The following is a 22,153-nucleotide window of genomic DNA, read 5'->3' as shown; positions in this document are numbered from 1 at the left end:
CCCTGAACGCCACTCTGCCTCCTGAAATGCCTTATACCTCCCTATATGCCACTCTGCCCCTAATATGCCTTTTAACCCCCTAAATGCCAGAGTGGCATATAGGGGTATAAGGCATTTCTGGAGGCAGAGTGGCACATAGGGGGTTAAAAGGCATATCATGGGGCACAGTGGCATATAGAGGGTTAAAAGGCATATCATGGGCCACAGTGCCATATTGGAGTGGCAAGCCTGGGGGCAGATGTGCGTAACTGGGGGGCAGGTTGGAAAATACAAGGAAATTAAAAAATAGATATTTTTCTCAATCATAGCTTTTATTAAAAAATGTAATAGTTTACATGAATTAACATTTACTGGTAAAACTTTTTTCCTATAGGGTCGTCTTATATTCAGCCTTTTTCTTTTTTTTCCTAAATTAATATTCAGATTTTGGGGGGTCGTCTTATAATCGAGCAATTACGGTATTTTCATTATCGATTAGTCGAACCGATTTTTATCGATTAAAAACATGTTTTTTAATCGATGCTCTGAAAAACTCCTCTCCTTCTATAATCCGACCTCAAACAGAGATCGGATTATAACACTAGAATCCAGATCCCCCGCAGCGCTGCAGGGGACCTGGATTCCCCTCACTGTCAGCCAGTGGGTGTCCGTGCGATGCGTACACACACAACTTCCGCCTCTCCCCTCCACTTCCGCTGGGGCTTCTACGATGCAGCGCCAGCATCACATGTCCATCATAGGTCCATCGTACAAGCCCCAGCGGAAGTGAAGGGGAGTAACAGAGGCTCTCTGTGCGCATCGTGCAGACCCCCACCGTCTGACAGAAAGGAGAATCCAGGTCTCCTGCAGAGGATAATCCTCTCTGTCATCTGGTGGGGGTCTGCGCGATGCTCACAGACGGCCTCCGTTACTCCCCTTCACTTCCGCTGGGGCTTCGATGAAGCTCCAGTGAAAGTGCCTGTCAGGAACGGAGGTTCACAAGACACCAGGGAGTCGGGGAGAGAGGTAGAGTGGTGTATGGGAGGGGGAGGAGGCAGAGTGCTGTATGGGAGTCGGGGATAGAGGCAGAGTGGTGTATGGGAGGGGGGAGAGAGGCAGAGTGGTGTATGGGAGGGGGTGAGAGAGTGGTTTATGGGTGAGTTATAGTGGTCTATGGGGGGGTATAATGAATTTCAGAGTGGCATATCTGGGGGAGGCAGAGTGGTGAATCAGGGAGTATAATGAATGTCAGGGTGGTGTAGGGCATTTATGGGGGCGAGTGACATATTGGAAGGTATAAGGCATATCTGAAGGGCAGAGTGGCATATTGGAAGTTGTAAGGCATATCAGGGGGCACAGTGGCATATAGGGGCTATAAGGCATTTCAATATTGGGCATATCAGGGGGGGCATAAGACATATCTGGGGGTATAAGGTATATCAGGGGGCTCAGTTGCATTACACTGGCATATAAGGAGTATACGGCATATCAGGGGCACAGTGGAATCTCTGGCAAATAGGAGGTATAAGGCATATCTGGGGCAGAGTGGCAAGCTGGGGATCAGATGTGCATAAGTGGGGGCAGTTTGGCAAATATAAGAAAATATAAACAAGGTTTTTTTCTCAGTTTTTTATTAAATATGAAAAAATAGTTAACATATGAATTAATATTGACTAATAACTAAGTCTTAAAACCTAGTTTGAGAAACACTGTTTGGGTTCTTGTAGCTTTCATTATGTCAGTAAAATAAGAAGGTGAATAGAGAAATGCCATTGTGATAAAGAGATGAAAGTGTAAATTTGAAGTTTTTATTCTGCTGGTTGTTTTTTTTTTTTTTTAACACCCAGTTTGTTCATTGCATTATTTTAAATAAAAGAAAAATTTCCATTTTTTATCCGATTAATCGAAAAAATAATCGGCCAACTAATCGATTATTAAACCGCCAAACGGGTTTGGACTCCACATTGCTTACAGACCAGGTACAAAGAACACCAAAGCGGACTCGCTATCCCGAATGTGCGACTATGTTATGACCCGGGCATTTCTTAGCTTGTACCCGCTCTTTCTGGGACTTGTTCCACCCCCAAGCATCTGACCCTGTTCCTCCAGAGGACCTCCAACTACACAAGAAAGACGGGCACTACTTCCGTGGGGACCTACTCTACGTGCCTCCCACAGCTCGTCTCCGAGTTCTACAACACTGCCATGACACACCAGCAACAGGACATGGAGGAGTTGCCCAAACTATAGACCTGATAAAAAGATAGTTTTGGTGGCCCACTCTACTCAACCACGTCCTTCGGTTCATTCGTTCCTGTACCGTTTGTGCCAAAGCAAAAAGCATCCGAAACAAGCCGGCTGGTCTTCTGTGCCCACTCCCGGTACCCGCGACGCCCTGGACGGATGTCAATGGATTTCACCACTGACCTACCGGTATCGCATCATCACACCACTCTTATGGTGGTGGTTGACAGGTTCACAAATATGGCCCACTTTATTCCAGCCAAACGCTTACCCTGAAACAGCCACTCTTTTTATTCACAATATATTTAGTTTACATGGATTACCGGAGACTATCGTGTCTGATAGGGGGACTCAATTTACGTCACATGTGCGGAAGGCCTTCTGTGATATACTACACATCCACCGCTCTATGTCCACGTCGTTCCATCCACAAAGTAATGGCCAAACTGAGCGTACCAATCAGACGCTGGAACAATACCTACGTTGCTTCACCACCCATCTCCAGGACGACTGGTATCAATTGCTACCCATCGCTGAATTTGCGTGAAACAATCATATCTACTCCGCCACGCGTCTGTCTCCCTTCTTTTCCGCATATGGATTGCATCCATCCATGCTCCCTGGTTCCCCAATCCCTAATGTTGTTTCTTCAATGACGGAACAGATACCGAAAATACTCAAGACGCGCAAGTTGTTACGCAACACCCTCACCAGGGCACAAGAACGATACAAGGCACAAGCAGACAACAGTCCATCTCAAGTTGTGCAGTCCCACAACAATGAAGATCCATCCCATCTTTCATGTCTCGTTACTGAAACCTTGGCACGACAACCGTCCCCGGGATGACGTCCTGATCCTCCTGCTCCAGTTACCGTGGACAATACGGAGGAAAATGAAATAGCACGTATAATGGATTCCAGACGATACCGGGGACGCCTTCAATATCTTATCCAGTGGAAGGGATACGACCTTAGAGACAATTCCTGGGAAGACGCCCGTGAACTACACGCTGAGGACCTGATACGTGCCTTTCACTCCAGCCATCCCAGTAAACCGGGACCCTTGAGAGGCTGGAGGCCCCTCCTCAGGGGGGGAGCCTGTCACGGTCCCGTCCAGAGCAAGTCGCCCTGGGTGCTCGCAGCGTCGCACTCCCGTTCTGAGCGCATCACCCAAGTACCCGCTGCGACGCAATCTCATGGAGGAGACGAAACATCCATTGGACGTCGTCACGGTTGGGGGCGGGATCTGGAAGGGGGGCTGGTTTAAAAATTGAGCACTGATACCTGTTCAGTGCTCAGTTGTTCTTACAACTAAGCTGTATACGTACCTCTTACTGGTGTTCTCTGCTGGATTCCTGTTGCCGACCATTGCATGTACATTGACATCGTTGACCTCTCTGCTCCTGACTCGGATTGCCTGACCATTCTCTGCCTGATACCAGGTACCGACCTTTGCTTGCATATTGACCTTGTTGACCTCTCTGCTGCTGACCCGGATTGCCTGAACATTCTCTGCCTGATACCTGGTACCGATCCTTGCTTGTATATTGACCACGTTAACCTCTCTGCTCCTGACCCGGATCGCCTGACTATTCTCTGCCTGATAACTGGACAATACTATCTGTTGCACTGTGCTGTCAACTCTGCTCCTTCCCAGGAGTCATCCTTACCTGTTGGGCACACTAAAGAGACTGATACCTTATTCCCTGCATCCTTGTTTCCTCACCTGTTCAAACGTAATAGTGTGGTTTAATATACGAACAGTGACTGAGTCACACCACACGAAAACAAGTTTTAGATTTTAGAAAAGCTGACGTTTCTAAAATGAGATTATGTGTAGAGGAGATCAGACTGGGGCCATTTAAATGGAGACCAGGAGAAATGGGATTATTTAAAAGTAACAGAAGGTAACAGAAAATTGTATTTGGCTGGTCAGTAAGAGTAAAAAAAAAAAAAAAGAAGGAAGGTATGTAGAAGAGGATAAAGGTCTAGCTGACTGCCTGAATTAATATTTCTGTTCAGTTGTTACATATGAAACTGAGGGAAAGGGACCTCGGTTAGAAAAAAAAGACTGAGCCATTTGATTCATGTGAGTTTATCGAGGCGTTGGTTTTACTTCAGTTGTCTAAGGTAGAGACAAATAAGTAGATGGGGCCTGATGGGATACACCCCAAGTTATTAAAAGAGCTTGTACTAGCAAAACCCGTTAATCTATATATTTAACCAATCATCGGTCATGGGAGTCGTCCGAGGGGATTGGACGACTCCCATTAGAATGTTGTGCCCATTCACAAAAATGGCAGTAAGTCTTACATCTGTAGTGGGGAAATTAATGGAAACTATGTTAAAGGATAGGATTGTTGAACATTTTTTGATTGGGTGACTAATGTAATTGATCACGGTGGTGCAGTTGACATTGCGTATCTGGATTTCAGTAAGGCCTTTGACACTGTCCCACATAGAAGATTTCTCAATAAACTGCAATCTCTGAGTTTAGATCCCAATGTTGTTGAATCGATTAGGGAGTGGCGGGGTGACAAAAAACAGAGGGTTGTAGTCAATGGTGTACATTCAGGGCAAAGTCTTGTTACCAGTGGGGTACCTCAGGGATCTGTACTTGGACCCATTCTCTTTAATGTTTTTATTAGTGATATTGCAAAAGGTCTTGATGCAAAGGTATGTATTTTTGCAATGACACAACAATTTTCAACAGGGTTGATGTTCCTGGAGGGATAAGCCAAATGGCAAATGATTTAGGTAAACTGGAAAAATGGTCAGAGGTGTGGCAACTGGTATTTAATGTGGATAAATGCAAAGTAATGCACCTAGGGCATAAAAACCCAAGGACATATTATAGAATATTTGATACTGTCCTAACCTCAACGTGTGAGGAAAGGGATTTAGGGGTAAATAGGACAATGCAAGCAGGAAATGCTAGCAGAATGGTTGGTTGTATAGGGAGAGGTATTAGCAGTACAAAGAGGGAAGTGTAGGAATGATCAAAGGGATTGTGGGGGCTCTTGTTTGCTGTTGCTGGTCTGTCTACTTCCAGGCAGACCAGCAGCAGAGCCCCGTACAAGACGTGTATTAACCACTAAAATGCGACACTAAAGGGGTTAAAGCTCACATGAAGCGATCAGGGAGCAGGAGAATGTTGTGGCAGGTTCACACACTTGTGTGGAGACCCAATCAACAAACAACTCCCTTCCCTGAAGCTGGTTTACCGGCGATTGAGTTTTGATCCTACAGAATCGCTCGGTGGGAGTGATCAAAGGCTCGGGGGGGGGTTGCCCAGACACCTGCGTAGAGAGCAGCAGCAGTGCCCCCGCGATCACAATTATGGCGACGTGGGGACATTTTTTTGGATGACGTACCAGAACCGTCACAGAACCGCTGAGCCCACTTGAGCTTGCACCTGGTACATCACCAGACGCGAAGGGGTTAATGTACCCACACAAATTATATATTTTTATTTTTTTCTGGACAAGGGCTTTCTTTAGATATCATTATATGATCATATCATCTAAGTTATTATAAAAAATTCTTTATAAAATATTTTACTCGGTTAGTACCCGGCGTATAAGACGACCCCCGACTTTTGAGAAGATTTTCTGGGGTTAAAAAGTCGTCTTATACGCCGGAATATACGGTACCCATAAAATAAGCCGTAGCAGGATTTCTAAGCATTTGCGCAATATAAGCCATACCCCGAAAATAAGACATAGTGATAGGCGTGGCAGCTGCTATCTCGGAGGTGACCGGGAGCTGCTATCTCGGAGGTGCGGGCAGCCCCATCAACAAGGTCGGCTTCCCCTCTCAGGTCTATATTTAAATAAATGTAGATTATTGTACCATACGTAATAAAAATAAGACATCCCCTGAAAATAAGCCATAGTGTGTCTTCTTGAGGAAAAATAAATATAAGACACTGTCTTATTTTCGGGGAAACACGGTATATACATACACATATATACACTTCTATCTTCATGGAGTGCTGGACATTTCTAGGGGGCATAAAGCATATCTAGGCGGCAGGGTGGCATATCTGGGGGGCAGAGCGGAATATATAAGTAAGGTGCATTATGAATTAAGGGGGATCTTAAAATGGCTATTGGTTTTCCAAATTTCTGTTTGTATATAACCTATGCTGACTAACTGCATAATAGATACCAAATGTTAATACATGTATTCCAATTTAGTAGGTAAAATACTGTGTTTTACCATTCCACTGATGTATATTTTTTCTTTAAAATAGCACCAAACTATGTGTTTATCAACATCTCCTAAGTATAGGGATACCACCCAAGCATTGGTTTGTTTGGGGGATAAAAGGTCACATTTGTGAGGTGCACATTTTTTAAACCAGCCAATTAAATTTACCCCATCAAACCATATATTTTTGAAAAACTAGACACCCCATGGGTATTTCAAATGCTAGTATTTAAACTCTTTCCATGACAGGATTTTTGGGAAGACACAGCACCAATTTTAGAACTTGCTCATAAAATCTTTTTTTTATGATTTCTTTATAATTTATTATGACTGGACCCTCATTTTTTAACAACAATTGGGCGGTTCCGGGACCATCTTTTTCTTCTTTACCGGATATCCTCACTCATGAGGCTTTAACCCCTTAACGACAAAATCCGTACGGGCTTGCAGTGCAACGTGATAATGACAAAGCCATACAGCGTTTTTGCCGCAATCGGCGGCTTTGCAGCATCCACGGAAGCCTCACAAGTGAGGCTGACCGTGGATCCTGAGAGGAAAGCCGCCCCCGGAAGAAAAATGGCCGACACTGCATCGATCATCAAAGATCGCGACAGCGGCAGGCTAAAACTGCTTAGGAAGTGATCGGAATCGCTTCTTAAGCATAAACTGTGTTGCTGACATGCCTCGATATCGAGGAATGTAGCAACACAACACCCCTACCCCGATAGCCTTGTGATTGCTCCGAAGAGCAACCACAAGTGCCATCATTTAAATGACGTTGCCGTCACGTCAACAATAGAAACATTTATGAACTCATTAAGAACTCTCGAGCTCCTCCTGCAACCATGCAAGGTTAATGGAGCCCAGCTCACTAATCAGGACTACTTCACCGAGAATTTGACTCCGGAGGTTACCTTGGGTACGACCTAGGTACGACCTAGGATCCACATGAGGCGGTTTTTCGGGGTCAATTCATAGCCCACGCCTCCGCCAAACGGAAGCAACTTCTATCGCAAATTCAACACCTCACCACCAAAATGACAAAATTGCAAGCGGACCATAAGAGGTCGTGAGATCAAAGTCTCCTCCAGGACATTGTTGCAACCCAAGGTCAACTGAATTTGTTACTCTCTACAGACTCTATCAAAGCGCTTCTTCGCACCAAGCAAACGTTTTTCGAGAAGGCAAACAAACCAGATACTATGTTGGCGAGAAAACTTAGTAACCTCACCCGCTCTCGAACTATACGCAGTATTAAGACCAGATCGGGATGCTTGACTTCTGACCCTGAAGCTATTGCGGAACGATTTGCTGAGTATTACTCCCACCTGTATGATGGTAAAAAAAACCTCGTCCTCACCGTCTCTTCCTCTCGGACTGTAAGCTCCCTTCACTTGCCACCTTGACGCTTGCTACCCTAAACGATCTTATCACAGTTGATGAAGTTTCGGCCGCTTTTTAAGAATTCTAAAGCCCTGGACCCTGATGGCTTCACTGCCAAATATTACAAATCTTTTGCCACATGTCTTCTCCCACACCTGGCCAATTTTTTTAATACATTTCTCACGGGGGAGGCGCGTCCATCTCCAGATATGCAGAGGGCCAAGATAGTGATGATTCCTAAGGAGGGCAAGGACCCAACCCTTTGTACCCGCTACAGACCCATCTCCCTTATTAACATAGTTTTAAATCTATTTGCCAAGGTTCTCGCTCTTCGCCTAAATGTAGTCTTGCCTACCCTGGTCCATCCTGATCAGGTGGGCTTCATCCCGGGTAGGGATGCCCCTGAAAATATCCGGCGCACCCTGAACTTGCTCCACTCGACCATGTACTGCTTTCCCTGACATCCCCGCTCATGTCCCTGCCTAATTTATATAATTTGTCGGGGCTGTTTGGGAGGCTTTCGGGCTATAAGATTAATTCAGACAAGCGTGAGGCCCTTAATGTAAACCTCCCCCATCATATGGTAAAACTCCTCTCCCTTAATTTTGATTTTAAGTGGCAGCCTCTATTCATACGTCTCTGGGCATCAACATTACCCCCTCCCATCTGCAGATGTACGCCGCTAACTACTCACAACTAATCGCGCATCTAAAACGCGACTTGGCAATGTGGTCTTCCTATACCTTATCCTATGACATTATTGCCCAAGCTGCTGTACCTCTTCCGCTCCATCTCCTTGCAGCTCCGAAGGAAGGATATTACCAGCCTTCAAGGGGCTGTCGAGAAGTTCGTCTGGCAGGGACGAAGGAGTCGACTTGCTAAATCCACCCTTTACAGGCCTAAGACGTAAAAGGGTCTACTCCCCTCCTTTATGAATATTATGTTACAGCACAGTTGGCGATGATCCTCTCCTTCTCTGTGCGCCCTTCCCCCTGCTCGATGGGTATACCTGTGATGGCTTCTGTGGCACTCCACTCTAGACAAATCCAGGGTCTCCGTCTGCCCCACCCTCCTTCACTCACTCTCCTTATGGCATCAAGTTCAACACAAATACCGTCTCACTGATGACAGCTCTAGAATGTCACCGCTATTTCAGAATCCGGACTTCCCCGCAGGCCTCCGAGTCCGTCCTTTTCAGTAGTGGGTCACCAAGGGACTTGTCACAGTGGGAGACCTGCTCCAGAATAATTTACCATATTCTTTCCAGCAGCTGCAGTCATTGCATGAGATTCCCGCAACAAAACTCTTTCGATACCATCAACATCTCATTACCTCCATCATTTTATTCAACGCCATCCTGCACACGTGTCTACATTTTATGAACAAGCGAGCCATCAATCCCACAAACCTAGTGGCTCAATCTCCCAATTATACAACCACATCCTGGGGATCAAATTCTCGAGCTCACCGTCTCATTTTTCGAGTCTGCACAGCGGTCCGCCTCGCTGTTGCCAGGGTCTGGAAGTCACGTACACCCTCGGTTATTGAAGCTAAGATATCGAATATGCTGCAATTGGAAAAAATCATGGCGTATCTACATGACACATCACATCTATTCCTTGCCACCTGGGAACCTTTGCTGGAGAAGTTTGCAACGTCACGGGTCGCCATTACATGGATCTGAAGGGTCAACGGAGGGTCTGCTCCGGCCTGCGGGCTGTGGCCCAGCACACCCCTATCCCTTCTTTCTCCCCTCCTTTTGCAGATGGTTCCCACTGTTTAAGTTGGGTCCTGTATTGGGTTCTGCAGGATTTCGCGAACTATTGACCCACCAATAAAAGATGTGAGCCCGGGACTCGAATTGTATTGGCCGGCTTCAAAGACACCTGAAGCCAGCCAATAGGATATGTGGGCAGACTTTTTGACAAGTCAAAATTCCAATTTGAAAAAAGTCACACCTCTCAAAAAAAGGGCCTTTTAGTCCCCAAACAACCTAACAAACCCATGCATGCAGTATCACTGCGCTCAGGAGATGTTGCGGAACACATATTGGGGTGTTTGGCAGTGACATATACCAGGAGCGGTGAATTTATACCTGGAATACAACATGTGTGAAAAAAATACAACATTTTTTTACTACCATAAAGTTTGACAAAGACTGATGGTAGTGTACATGGTTTGATGGGGTAAATTTAATTGGCCGGCTTCAAAGATACCTGAAATAGCACATGGGGCAGAATGACCAGCTTTGGGGAAAAAATGGTTCTGAAATAGCAAAACGCTACTGGTACTTATTGCAGAAAAAAGCAAAAAAAAAACCATAAAAACATTGGGTATTTCTAAACTCAGGACAAATAGTAGAATTTAGCAGTTTTTTTCATTAGTTTTTGCAGATGAGTAAAAGTTTGTTTGTTTTTTTAAAAAGGGAGAAAAAAAAAATCACCATATTTTATCTTTTTTTTATAGTAAATTAGATGATATGATAAAAATAATGGTATCTAAAGAAAGCCCTGTTTGTCCTGAAAAAAAAACAATATATAATATGTGTGGGAGCACGAAATGAGAAAGATGCTAAACAGCTACAAATTTTAAAAGAGCCATTGCCACACAATGTACTACGAGTAAGAAACAGTCATTAAGGGGTTAAGGAAAGCTGCGTTGTCACACATCACGGTGAATATGGTGCAATTAGTCGGCCTTGCCACGGATCTGAAGTCTACATAACACACAACTTTATATTATTATAAGACAAGGTTGTTTTTTCTATAAGAAAAGAAAAAAAAAACCTGTCACGCATAGTGTAGGTGGAGACACCGAAATCAGACAGGACCGTAGATAAGGCAAGGTCAGGGACCAGAGAGCAGGAATAATGAATAAATAAGCCGGATCAGCAACAGGAAATCAACCAGAAATACATACTGAGATGGGGGATTTCCCTCTTCTTCGCAGCGGCTGCTGCTGTGAGTTAGAAAGCGGGGGGGGTGTTCCCTCTTCTTCGCAGGAAAGCGACACCCTTGCCTTATAGTCAAGCAAATATGGTATTTCAGCAATGCCGCCACAGGAGGCCAGGCCAATGTACACCCATCAGCCAAAACATTATGACCATCTCCCTAATATTGTGTAGGTCCCCCTTTTGCAGCCAAAAAGGCCCTGACCCATCTAGGTATGGACTCCACTTGACCTCTGAAGGTGTGCTTTTGTATCTGGCACCAAGACGTTAGAAGCAGGTCCTTTAAGTCCTGTAAGTTGCGAGGTGGGGACTCCGTGGATGGATCCTGGTGCCATGTGTTCACCAGGTAAGCACACAAATCGGGCCATGTGGACCCTAACTGGTATGCGGCTACGCAGCCCCATATGCAACAAACTGTGATGCACTGTGTTTTCACACACCTTTCTATCAAAACCAGCATTTTTTTTCAGCAATTTGAGCTACAGTAGCATGTCTGTTGGAGTTGGCCATAGGGCCAGCCTTTACCCCCTTAACCCATCAGAGAGCCTTGGCAGCCCATGACCCTGTTGCAGGTTGACCACTTTTCCTTCCTTGGACACTTTTGATAGTGACCACTGCAGACCAAGAACACACCTCACAAGACCTGCAGTTTTGGAGATGCTCTGACCGAGTCATCTAGCCATCACAATTTGGCCCTTGCTAAAATTGCTCAGATCCTTATGCTTGCCCATTTTTCCTGCTAACAGATTAAGTTTGAGGACTGAATATGTAAAAAATCTTAGACATATGGTTAATTAGGACAATGTATAGAATTTTTTTTGGCTTTTTATTATTTTTAATATGGATTTGCTCAAAGCTGCTCACGTGCTTTTGTGGGCTACAACTCCCATGAATATTCTGGTATGATGGTCTGTGACATCACAATCCCTGATGCTGGATTTCAACAGGGATCAGGATATTTTTCCAGAATGCCAGCCAGTGGCTCTTATATGTGATGAGCTAACAGGATATTGGCAATTTTTGAGGTTTCTTTTTAACTTCATTCTTTTTACAATAGTTGCAATCAACCATAATGGCTGCCTGCTTGACTTGACTATTGTCTAAAGGCAACAATAATTATTATTTTTTTGTTAGTTTGAATCAAAAAAAATAGCTGGACACCGACTGATTTGCATCTTCTCTCAACAGACAATGTCTCTCATTTAACAGTAAACATGAGGCATCTGTCGTTAACTGAAGTCTCACATGAAGTATTAAAGATTCAAGACTTCCACTGTCATTGGCCTTTACGCCAATAGGCAGCCCTCCACACTATAGAAAAGTGATACCCACATCTGGACGGGCTAAGCTACAACAATAAAGTATTTTCCACACTGCTTTGTCGTTGACCCCCCCTTTTGTGTTTTTGCCCCCGATGTGTATTTATGCCCCCAACCTGCCCCTAGTACTGATTTATATAATGGCCCCAGCTATTCCCTTGTGTATTGATGCTGCCAACACAGATAAAATGCTGCCCTGCCGTATGGGGGATGTATATCTGACTAGTTGTTTCCTTCCATGAGTTTATACATCTCCCATACTGCAGGGTAGCATTTTATCTGGGCTGGTCAGCAATATGTTAAAGTTATGTGTCCTGGAAAACATGGCCGATGTGGTCACCCTAATGCCCCCGTACTCTTGTGTATTGCCCCCAGCAACCATCCCCTTGTGAATTAGGATCATGTCAGCCCTGGTTGCATCCACAGGATCTGCCCAACACCCAGATTGTAAGCATAGGACTTCCAACCTTTGCCCCCTAACCGCCTGCCTGTGGCATCCTAGCCTCAAACAGCCTCCCTGTACCATGCTTTCCCCACACATCCATGCTATCACACACATATTCATTCATTCACAGATACTCATCCATTTCCTCAATCACGCATACTTGTTCTTACACCCTTCCCCACCCTCTTATCTGAATTCCAGGTGCCGCTCGCAGACTTCCGCAGGGGCCGATGCTTCCCTCTGTGTGAACAAATTCTCTTGTACCAACCCAGGGGAAACGGGAACAGAGCAGGGTCATGTGACATGATACGTTCACGTGACTCCGCTGGGCTCCTGCTTGCCCTGGGCCGGACAAGAGACGTTGTTTACATAGTGTGCGAACAACGCAAGGTAAGCAGCCCCTGCTGATTACGATTTCTGCAGACCTTTGCCTTGCATCAAAGGCGTGCCTGGTGGAGGGCTGCATCAGCCACTTTAGTGGACGTTTTGTTTAGACTTAGGGTGGGCTGGGGGGGGCTATTGCCACTCTGCCCAGCTGCCCCTGTGTGTTTCAACTTTCACCAGCCTTCATTAGGGAACTGTAGGGCAGTGAACACTACCAATCTACTCAGAAATGAGTTAATTAATTAACCCCTTAATGACAATTGCCGGTCCGGGCACGTCACGGAAAAACAAGTCATTTACGACAAATGACGTGCCAGGACCGTCATTTGTTAAAACGGGTGAAAAAAAAAATAGAGAACTCGGGCTCCACTTGTAGGTTGAATACAGGTACTGCATTCAACCATGCAAGTCAATGGAGCCCAGCTTTCTAATCACAGTGTGATTAGTAAAAATAAATTAAAAAATTTAATAAAATTAATGATAATTAGAAAAAAATAGTAAAAAAACCTGTAAAATGTAAAAATAATTTCCCACTGATGTCACGATCAGGGGAACCTTCAAGTTGAAAAAAAATTTTTAAAAAGGCAACAAAAAAATAAAATATATCTATAAAAAATATATTTTTGTGAGCAAGTCCTAAAATTAGCACATTAGCTTAAAACAATTCTCGCATGGAAAGAGTTAAAATACTGGCATATTAAATGCCCATGGGGTATCTACTTTTAAAAAATGTATGATTTGATGGGGTAAATTGAATTGGCCGGGTTCAACAATGTCCCAATTAACACGGGGGGAAGGATGGCCACACATCTAATTTCCAATTAGAAAAATGCACACGTACCAAATGTGGCCTTTTAGTTCCCCCCAAAAATCACAAACCCATGCATGTGGAATATCACTGTACTCAGGAGATGTTGCTGAACACATATTGGGGTGTCGTGTGACAGCGGCATATACCAGGAGCTGTAAATTCATACATAACATAGGTGTGTGGGGGAAAAATACACACAAAAGAATACTACTGCAAACTTTGAAAAAATTCTGGTGGTACAATGTGTGCATGCAAAGAGTTAAAATACCAGCATTTAAAATACCCTGGGGTGTCTAGTTTTCAAAAATATATGGTTTTGTTGGGCACACTGAAATGGCCCAGCTCAAAGATGTACCAAATAGGGCATGGGCAGTGGATCCCCCAAATGCAAAAGTTCAACATTGAAAAATGCACATGCCCCAAATGTGGCCCTTTTGCCCCCAAACAGCCAGGCAAAATCATTCATGTGAGGTATCGCTGTACTCAGGAGATGTTGCCGAACACATATTGGGGTGTTTTGTGATAGTGACATATACGAGAACCTTTTAATTCATACCTGAAGTAAAATGTGTGTGAAAACAAATGCAAAAAAATGACTACCACAAAGTTTGACAAAGACTGGTGGTAGATATGGTGCATGGAAAGAGTTAAAATACTAGCATTTGAAATACCCTGGGGTGTCTAGTTTTCAAAAATATATGGGTTTATTGGGCATACTGAAATGGCCCGGCTCAAAGATGTACCAAATAGGGCATGGGCAGTTGATCGCCAAACGCCAAAGTTCAACATTGAAAAATGCCAATGCCCCAAATGTGACCCTTTTGCCCCCAAACAGCCAGGCAAAATAATTCATGTGAGGTATTGCTGTACTCAGGAGATGTTGCTAAACACATATTGGGGTGTTTTATGATAGTGACATATACCAGAACCTGTTTATTCATACCTGAAGTAAAATGTGTGTGAAAAAAACAAATGCAAAAAAAATTACTACCATAAAGCTTGACAAAGGCTGATGGTAGAATTAGTGCTTGGAAAGGGTTAAAATACTAGCATTTGGAATACCCTGGGCTGTCTAGTTTTCAAAAATATATGATTTGATGGGGTAAATTGCATTGGCCGGCTTCAAAGATACCCGAAATGGCACATGGGGGGAAGAATTACCAGTTTTGGAAAAAATGGCTTTGAAATAGCAAAACGCTTACCTGTACTTATTGCCCCATAATGTGTAGAAAAAAAGCAAAAAAAAACATAAAAACATTGGGTATTTCCAAACTCAGGACAAATAGTAGAATCTATTTAGCAGGTTTTTTCATTACCTTTTATAGATGAGTAAAAGATTTTTCAACTAAAAGTTAGAAACAGTAATTTTTTCAAAATTTTTCACATTTTATACTTTTTTTAATAGTAAATAATATGTTGGTGAACAAAATGTGGTGTTTTCTTCCACTGTTGCACTTATGTGTGCAAGAAATTAATTGCAACATTGAAATGTACGGCGGGAGGCCAATCAACAGTGACTGCAGGGAGGGACAGGGAGCACGAAAGGGGCCGGGCCAATCGGCAGTTTCCTATAGCATCCACATGGCTCAGGAACTCATCTGAGTATAAAATGTATATTTGGGCTGCTGAAAGTTAGGGTAGGTGGGGGTTAATTTAGGGGCAGTTGTGGTTGATGGGGTCTTTAGGGTTAATTTAGGGGCAGCTTGCCACTCTGCCCCCAGATATGCCTTACACCTCCTATATGCCAGAGATTCCACTGTGCCCCCGATATGCCGTATACTCCTTATATGCCAGTGTAATGCAACTGAGCCCCCTGATATACTTTATACCCCCAGATATGTCTTATGCCCCCCTGATATGCCTAATATCGATATGCCTTATACCCCCTATATGCCACTGTGCCCCCTGATATGCCTTATAACTTCCAATATGCCACTCACTCCCATTAATGCCTTATACCTCCCTATATGCCACTGTGCACCCTGATATGCCACTCCGCCCCACCCTGAAATTCATTATACTCCCTGATTCACCACTCTGCCTCCCCCAGATATGCCACTCTGAAATTCATTATATCCTCCATACACCAATCTACACCACTCTCACTCCCCCGGATATGCCACTCTGAAATTCATTATACCCCCCCCATGCACCACTCTGCCTCTCTCCCCCCTCCCATACACCACTCTGCCTCTCTCCCCCCTCCCATACACCACTCTGCCTCTCTCCCTCCACCCATACACCACTCTGCCTCTCTCCCCCCTCCCATACACCACTCTGCCTCTCTCCCCCCTCCCATACACCACTCTGCCTCTCTCCCCCCTCCCATACACCACTCTGCCTCTCTCCCCCCTCCCATACACCACTCTGCCTCTCTCCCCCCTCCCATACACCACTCTGCCGCCCCCCCCCCATACACCACTCTGCCTCCCCCCCCCATACACCACTCTGCCTCTCTCCCCCCTCCCATACACGACTCCCTGGTGTTTTGTGAACCTCCGTTGCTGACAGGCACTTTCACTGGAGCTTCATAGAAGCCTCAGCGTAAGTGAAGGGGAGTAACGGAGGCTGTCTGTGCGCATCGCGCAGACCCCCACCAGCTGATAGAGAGGATGATGCTCTGCAGGAGACCTCGATTCTCTGTCAGCCGGTGTCGGTCTGCACGATGTGCACAGACAGCCTCCGTTACTCCTCTTCACTTCCGCTGGGGCTTCTACATCATGTAATGCTGGCGCTGCATCGTAGGAGCCCCAGCGGAAGTGGAGGGGAGAGACGGAAGTTGTCTGTGCGCATCGCACGGACACCCACCGGCTGACAGCGAGGGGAATCCAGGTCCCCTGCAGCGTTGTGGGGGATCTGGATTCTAGTGTTATAATCCGATATCTGTTTGAGGTCGGATTGTATAAGGACAGGAGTTTTTCCAGAGCATTTGCTCTGAAAAAAACCTCTTTTTATAAATCGATAAAAATCGATTCAACTAATCGATAATGAAAATTATTGATTATTATCGATTAGTTGTTTCAGCCCTACATGAATCTGAATTAAATTTTAGCCCTTGTGTCCACTTACCATCCACTAAGCAGCCAATCTCTGAAAAAATTCAATCCTTGCCCTCAACTAGGCTAACAGACCATTCGTTCCCAAAATACCTTGTGCAATATGAATTTGAAGCCATCTGACCAGCCTGATTACTGCCTGTTTTTTTAAGCCATTAGCTTCCTGCCTGGATGATCTACTGCTTTTATGATAATATTCTTAACACTGTATATTTATCATTGCTAGAACGGCATTCAGCCAGTAGTAATCAGCACATCCTTAACACCATTTCTTACAACGATTTCCTATTGCCCATTTAAACATTTCTTATCCTCTGGGTCCAATGCATATAAAAATCTCTTCTTCCCAACAAGAGCCTCTTGGTTTTTTTACTCAACAACTCTCAAATCCCCGACTTTGAATACTTTAAATAACCTTTTAGATTCTCGCCTGTTTGTTTTTTTTTGTTTTTGTTTTTTTTTTAAAGATTATCAGTATACCACAAACCACTTACCAGGATTTTGGTTCACCAAAATGGAGATAATTGATGCTGTATAGGTCCATATCTTCTGTGTGCCACGCAAACGTAGTCTTCCACATTCCAAAGTACAGGTATGGTGTATTTACTCCTTCAATGATAATTCCACACTCATGTTCCACCATGTCTAGCAAGGTGTTCAACCCTGAAATGTTCCACAGGTTGATATCCTGTCGATTTGAGGGACAAAGAAGGAAAAAGATGAAGAAATGGTACAAAGTTTAATAAGTGACTCAACAATGACAGCCACAATATAATACAGGTATATATTTATTATACATACATTTATATATATCGTATTTGCTCGATTATAAGACGACCCCCCCCCAAAATCTAAATATTAATTTAGGAAAAAAAGAAAAAGCCTGACTATAACACTACCCTATAGGAAAAAAAAGTTTTACTAGTAAATATTAATTCATGTCAACTATTTTTTCATATTTAATAAAAGCTATGATTGAGAAAAATATTTTTTGTTTTTATTTCCTTTTATTTGCCAACCCGCCCCCCCCAGTTATGCACATCTGCCCCCAGAAATGCCTTATACCCCCTATATGCCACTCTGACCTATGATGTGCCTTTTAATCATCTATATGCCACTGCCTCCAGAAATGCCTTATACCCTCCTATATGCCACTGTGCCCCATGATATGCCTTTTAACCCCCTATATGCCCTCTGCCCCATGATATGCCTTATACCCCTATATGCCACTCTGGAGTTAAAAGGCATATCTGGATGTGTGTGTGTATATATATATATATATATATATATATATATATATATATATATATATATTTATTTATTTTTTTTATTATTTTTTTGATAACAGCAATCCCACTCCTATCAAGCCCAGGCAGCCAGTACATGCTGGAACATGGGGATGATAGGAGTGTGATTACAGCCTGCCTATGCCATGCTACTCACCCCCCTTACACATCCATGCTATTCACACACAGGCACACACATTTAAATAATTCCCTTATACACATACTTGCTCATAAACCCTCCCCCACCCCTTACCTGAACTGCAGATCTCTCACTCGCAGACTTCTGCAGGGGCCCGGCTGTGAGAGCAACTTCTCTGGCCCCGCCCCCCAGAGGAAGGAGGAGGGTGGCAGAGTCATGTGATGACTCTGCTGGGTTCCTGTTCTCCTGCTAGTACAAGAGACGCTGCTCGCGACCAAAGCACCGGTAAGCAGCCTGGCCCCAGCTATTTGAGGTCTGAATAGAAGACGACCTAGATTATAAGACGAGGGGTATTTTTCAGAGCATTTGCTCTGAAAAAACATTGTCTGATAATTGAGCAAATACGGTATCATACATACACACACACATACATATACAGTTGTGTGAAAAAGTGCACCCTGTTTGAGTTCTATGGTTTTTACATATCAGGTCATCATAAAAATCTGTTCCTCTGCAGGTCAAAATATTAGGTAAATATAACACTACATGCCATATTACAGTGTCATGATTTCTTCAATAAAATAAAGCCAAAATTGAGAAGCCATGTAAGAAAATCACACCATTACTACTTCCATAGGAATTAAGAAGTAGCAGACATGTGTGGTTAAGTGTTAGCAGTTTGCTGATCTGGAGCATTCAGGTGTGTGTTAACACAATGCCAAGGAGGAAAGACATCAGCATTGACCTTAGAGAAGCAATTCTTGCTGCTCATCAATCTGGGAAGGGTTATAAGGCCATTTTCAAACAATTCAAAGTCCATCATTCCACAGAAAGAAAGATTATTCACAAAGGCATTTGCCAATCTTCCCAGCAGTGGATGTCATGTGAAAGTTCATGACAGATTGAACAACTGCGGTTTATTTGGAAAGGTTTCTCTCTAAAAAGAGCATGGCAACACATCTTAGGTTTGCAATGTAGCATCTGAACAAACCACAAGACTTCTGGAACAACGTCCTTTGGACAGAAGAGTCCAAATTGGAGATGTTTGGCCACAATGCACACCACCACGTTTGGCAAAAAACAACCAGCATTTAAGCACAAACACCTCATATCAACTGTCAAGCAAAGTGGTGGAGGGGCGATGTTCCACAGGACACGGGAACCTTGAAGTCATTGAGCTGACCACTAACTCCTCTGTATACCAAAGTATTCTAGAGTCAAATGCAAGGCCATCTGTCCGACAGCTAAAGCTTGGCCAATTGGGTTATGTAGCAGGACAAGGATCCCAAGCACACCAGCAAATCTACAACAGAATGGCTGAAAAAAAAAAAAAAAGAAAAGAATCAAGGTGTTGCAATGGCTCAGTCAAAGTCCAGACAGCAACCTGATTGAAAAGCTGTGGTGGGAAGTTAAGAGAGCTGTGCAATAACAAATGCCCGCAAACCTCAATGAACTTTAGCAACATTGTTAAGTAGAGTGGGCCAAAACTCATCCACAGCAATGTGAGAGACTGATACAGTCATTCTAAAGCCAATTACTTCAAGCTATTGCTGCTAAAGGTGGTTCTACAAGCTATTGAATCATGTGGAGGTGAACTTAGTTTTTCCACACATGGCTTCTTTATTTTGGCATTATATTTGTTGAATAAATCATGAAACTGTGTAATACTGTATTTGCTCGATTATAAGACGACCCTGATTATAAATGTTAATTCATGTAAACTATTACATTTTTTAATAAAAGCTATGATTGAGAAAAATATTTTTTTGTTTTTATTTCCTTGTATTTTCCAACCTGCCTCTCAGTTACGCACATCTGCCCCCAGGCTTGCCACTCCAGTATGGCACTGTGGACCATGATATGCATTTTAACCCTCTATATGCCACTGTGCCCCATGATATGCCTTTTAACCCCCTATGTGCCACTCTGCCTCCAGAAATGCCTTATACCCCTATATGCCACTCTGGCATTTAGGGGGTTAAAAGGCATATTATGGGACAGAGTGGCATATAGGGAGGTATAAGGCATTTCAGGAGGCAGAGTGGCGTTCAGGGGGTTAAAAGGCATTTCATAGAGCACTCTGCCTCCAGAAATGCCCTATGCCCCCGTTTAACACTCCCCCCCCCCACACACACACACACTTAACGGTGCTTCCAATTTCCTGCTGTATACCGGGGAAGCAGTCTTCCTTCTGTCTCCCCACCATTTAACACTCCCCCACCCCACACACACTTACCGGTGCTTCCAATTTCCTGCTGTATACCGGGGCAGCAGTCTTCCTTACGTTGCAGCCGGAAGGAGGTGTGGCTAGCAGCAGGGGTTGAACTCTGATTTCTGACAGCCGGGGAAGGTCTGAGCGATGGACGCAGACAACCCCCGCTGCTAGCCACCCCTCCTTCCGGCTGCAGCGGAAGTTGTCTACCCGGATCACGTGGACGTCAACCCGCTGCCCCGGTATACAGCAGGAAATTGGAAGCACCGGTAAGTGTGTGTGTGTGGGGGGGGGGGAGTGTTAAATGGGGGGGAGACAGAAGGATCCAGGTCCCCTGCAGCGGTGCGGGGGATCTGGATCTTAGTCTCATAGTCAGACCTCTATTTGAGGTCTGATTATAAGACGACCCCGATTAGAAGACGAGGGGTATTTTTCAGAGCATTTGCTCTGAAAAAAACCTCGTCTTATAATCGACAAATACAGTATGTCATGCAGCATTGTTCAACTGAGGTTGTATTTACTTAATTTTTAGACGTAGATGATTGTTATGATGTCCTGATATGTAAAACCCTAGAATTCAAAGAGGATGTACTTTCTTTTTCACACAACAGTATATACAGTATCTTACAAAAATGAGTACACCCCATCTTTTCGTGTGACAACACTAAAGAAATGACACTCTGCTACAATGTAAAGTAGTAAGTGTACAGCCTGTATAACTGTAAATTTGCTGTAATTAAAAACACAGCCATTAATGTCTAAACCTTGGCAACAAAAGAGAGTACACCACCAAGTGGAAATGTCCAAACTGGGCCTAAAGTCTCAATATTTCGGGGGCCAGCATTATTTTCCACCACTGCCTTAACCCTCTTGGGCATGGAGTTCACCAGAGCTTCACAGGATGCCACTGAAGTCCTCTTCCACTTCTCCATGACCACATCACAGTGCTGGCGGATGTAAGAGACCTTGCGCTCCCCCACCTTACATTTGAGGATGCCCCACAAATGTTCAATAGGGTTTAGGTCTAGAGACACGCTTGGCCAGTACATCACCTTTACCCTCAGCTTCTTTAGCAAGGCAGTGGTCATCTTCGAGGTGTGTTTGGGGTCGTTATGCTGGAATTCTGCCCTGCGGCCCAGTCTCCGAAGGGAGGGGATCGTGCTCTGCGTCATGTTGGCATTCATAGTTCCTTCAATGAACTGTAGCTCCCAAGTGCTGGCAGCACTCATGCAAGCCCAGACCATGAAACTCCCACCACCATGCTTAACGGTTGGCATGACACACTTTGTACTCCTCACCTGGTTGCAGCCACACGCTTGACACCGTCTGAACCAAATAAGTTTACCTTGGTCTCATCGGACCACAGGACATGGTTCCACTAATCAATGTCCTTAGTCTGCTTGTCTTAAGCAAACTGTGTGCATCATCTTTAGAAGAGGCTTCCTTCTGGGACAACAGCCATGCAGACCAATTTGATGCAGTGTGCAGCGTATGGTCTGAGCACTGACAGGATGACCCCCACATCCCTTAAACCTCTGCAGCCATGCTGGCAGTACTCATATGTTTATTTCCCAAAGGCAACCTCTGGATAGGACGCTGAGCATGTGCACTCAACCTGTCCATGAAACCACTGTATGCTCAGTTTCACGGTCTTGGTAATCTTCTTATAGCCTAGGCCACCTTTATGTAGGGCAACAATTCTTTTTTTCAGATCGTCAGAGTTCTTTGCCATG

The 22,153-nt window shown here is 44.3% G+C and overlaps 1 protein-coding gene across 1 annotated transcript in view; it reads right to left on the bottom strand.

Annotated features, from left to right (window-relative positions):
• Nucleotides 1-22,153, bottom strand: part of LOC149277329 (lysine-specific demethylase 4B-like) — a 98,551-nt gene that overhangs the window by 59,018 nt on the left and 17,380 nt on the right. The window contains exon 4 of the mRNA XM_089503046.1: nucleotides 17,278-17,471. Within this exon, the coding sequence (XP_089359172.1) occupies nucleotides 17,278-17,471 (194 nt within the window). The remainder of the gene's footprint in view (nucleotides 1-17,277; nucleotides 17,472-22,153) is intronic.

This window comes from Sceloporus occidentalis, unplaced genomic scaffold, assembly GCF_023333645.1.
Source record: "Sceloporus occidentalis isolate IW3139 unplaced genomic scaffold, rSceOcc1.0.p SCAF_218, whole genome shotgun sequence".
Classification (NCBI taxonomy): Eukaryota; Metazoa; Chordata; class Lepidosauria; order Squamata; family Phrynosomatidae; genus Sceloporus; species Sceloporus occidentalis.
The sequence above is the reverse complement of the archived record's forward strand: the minus strand, read 5'-3'. Positions and strand labels throughout refer to the sequence as shown.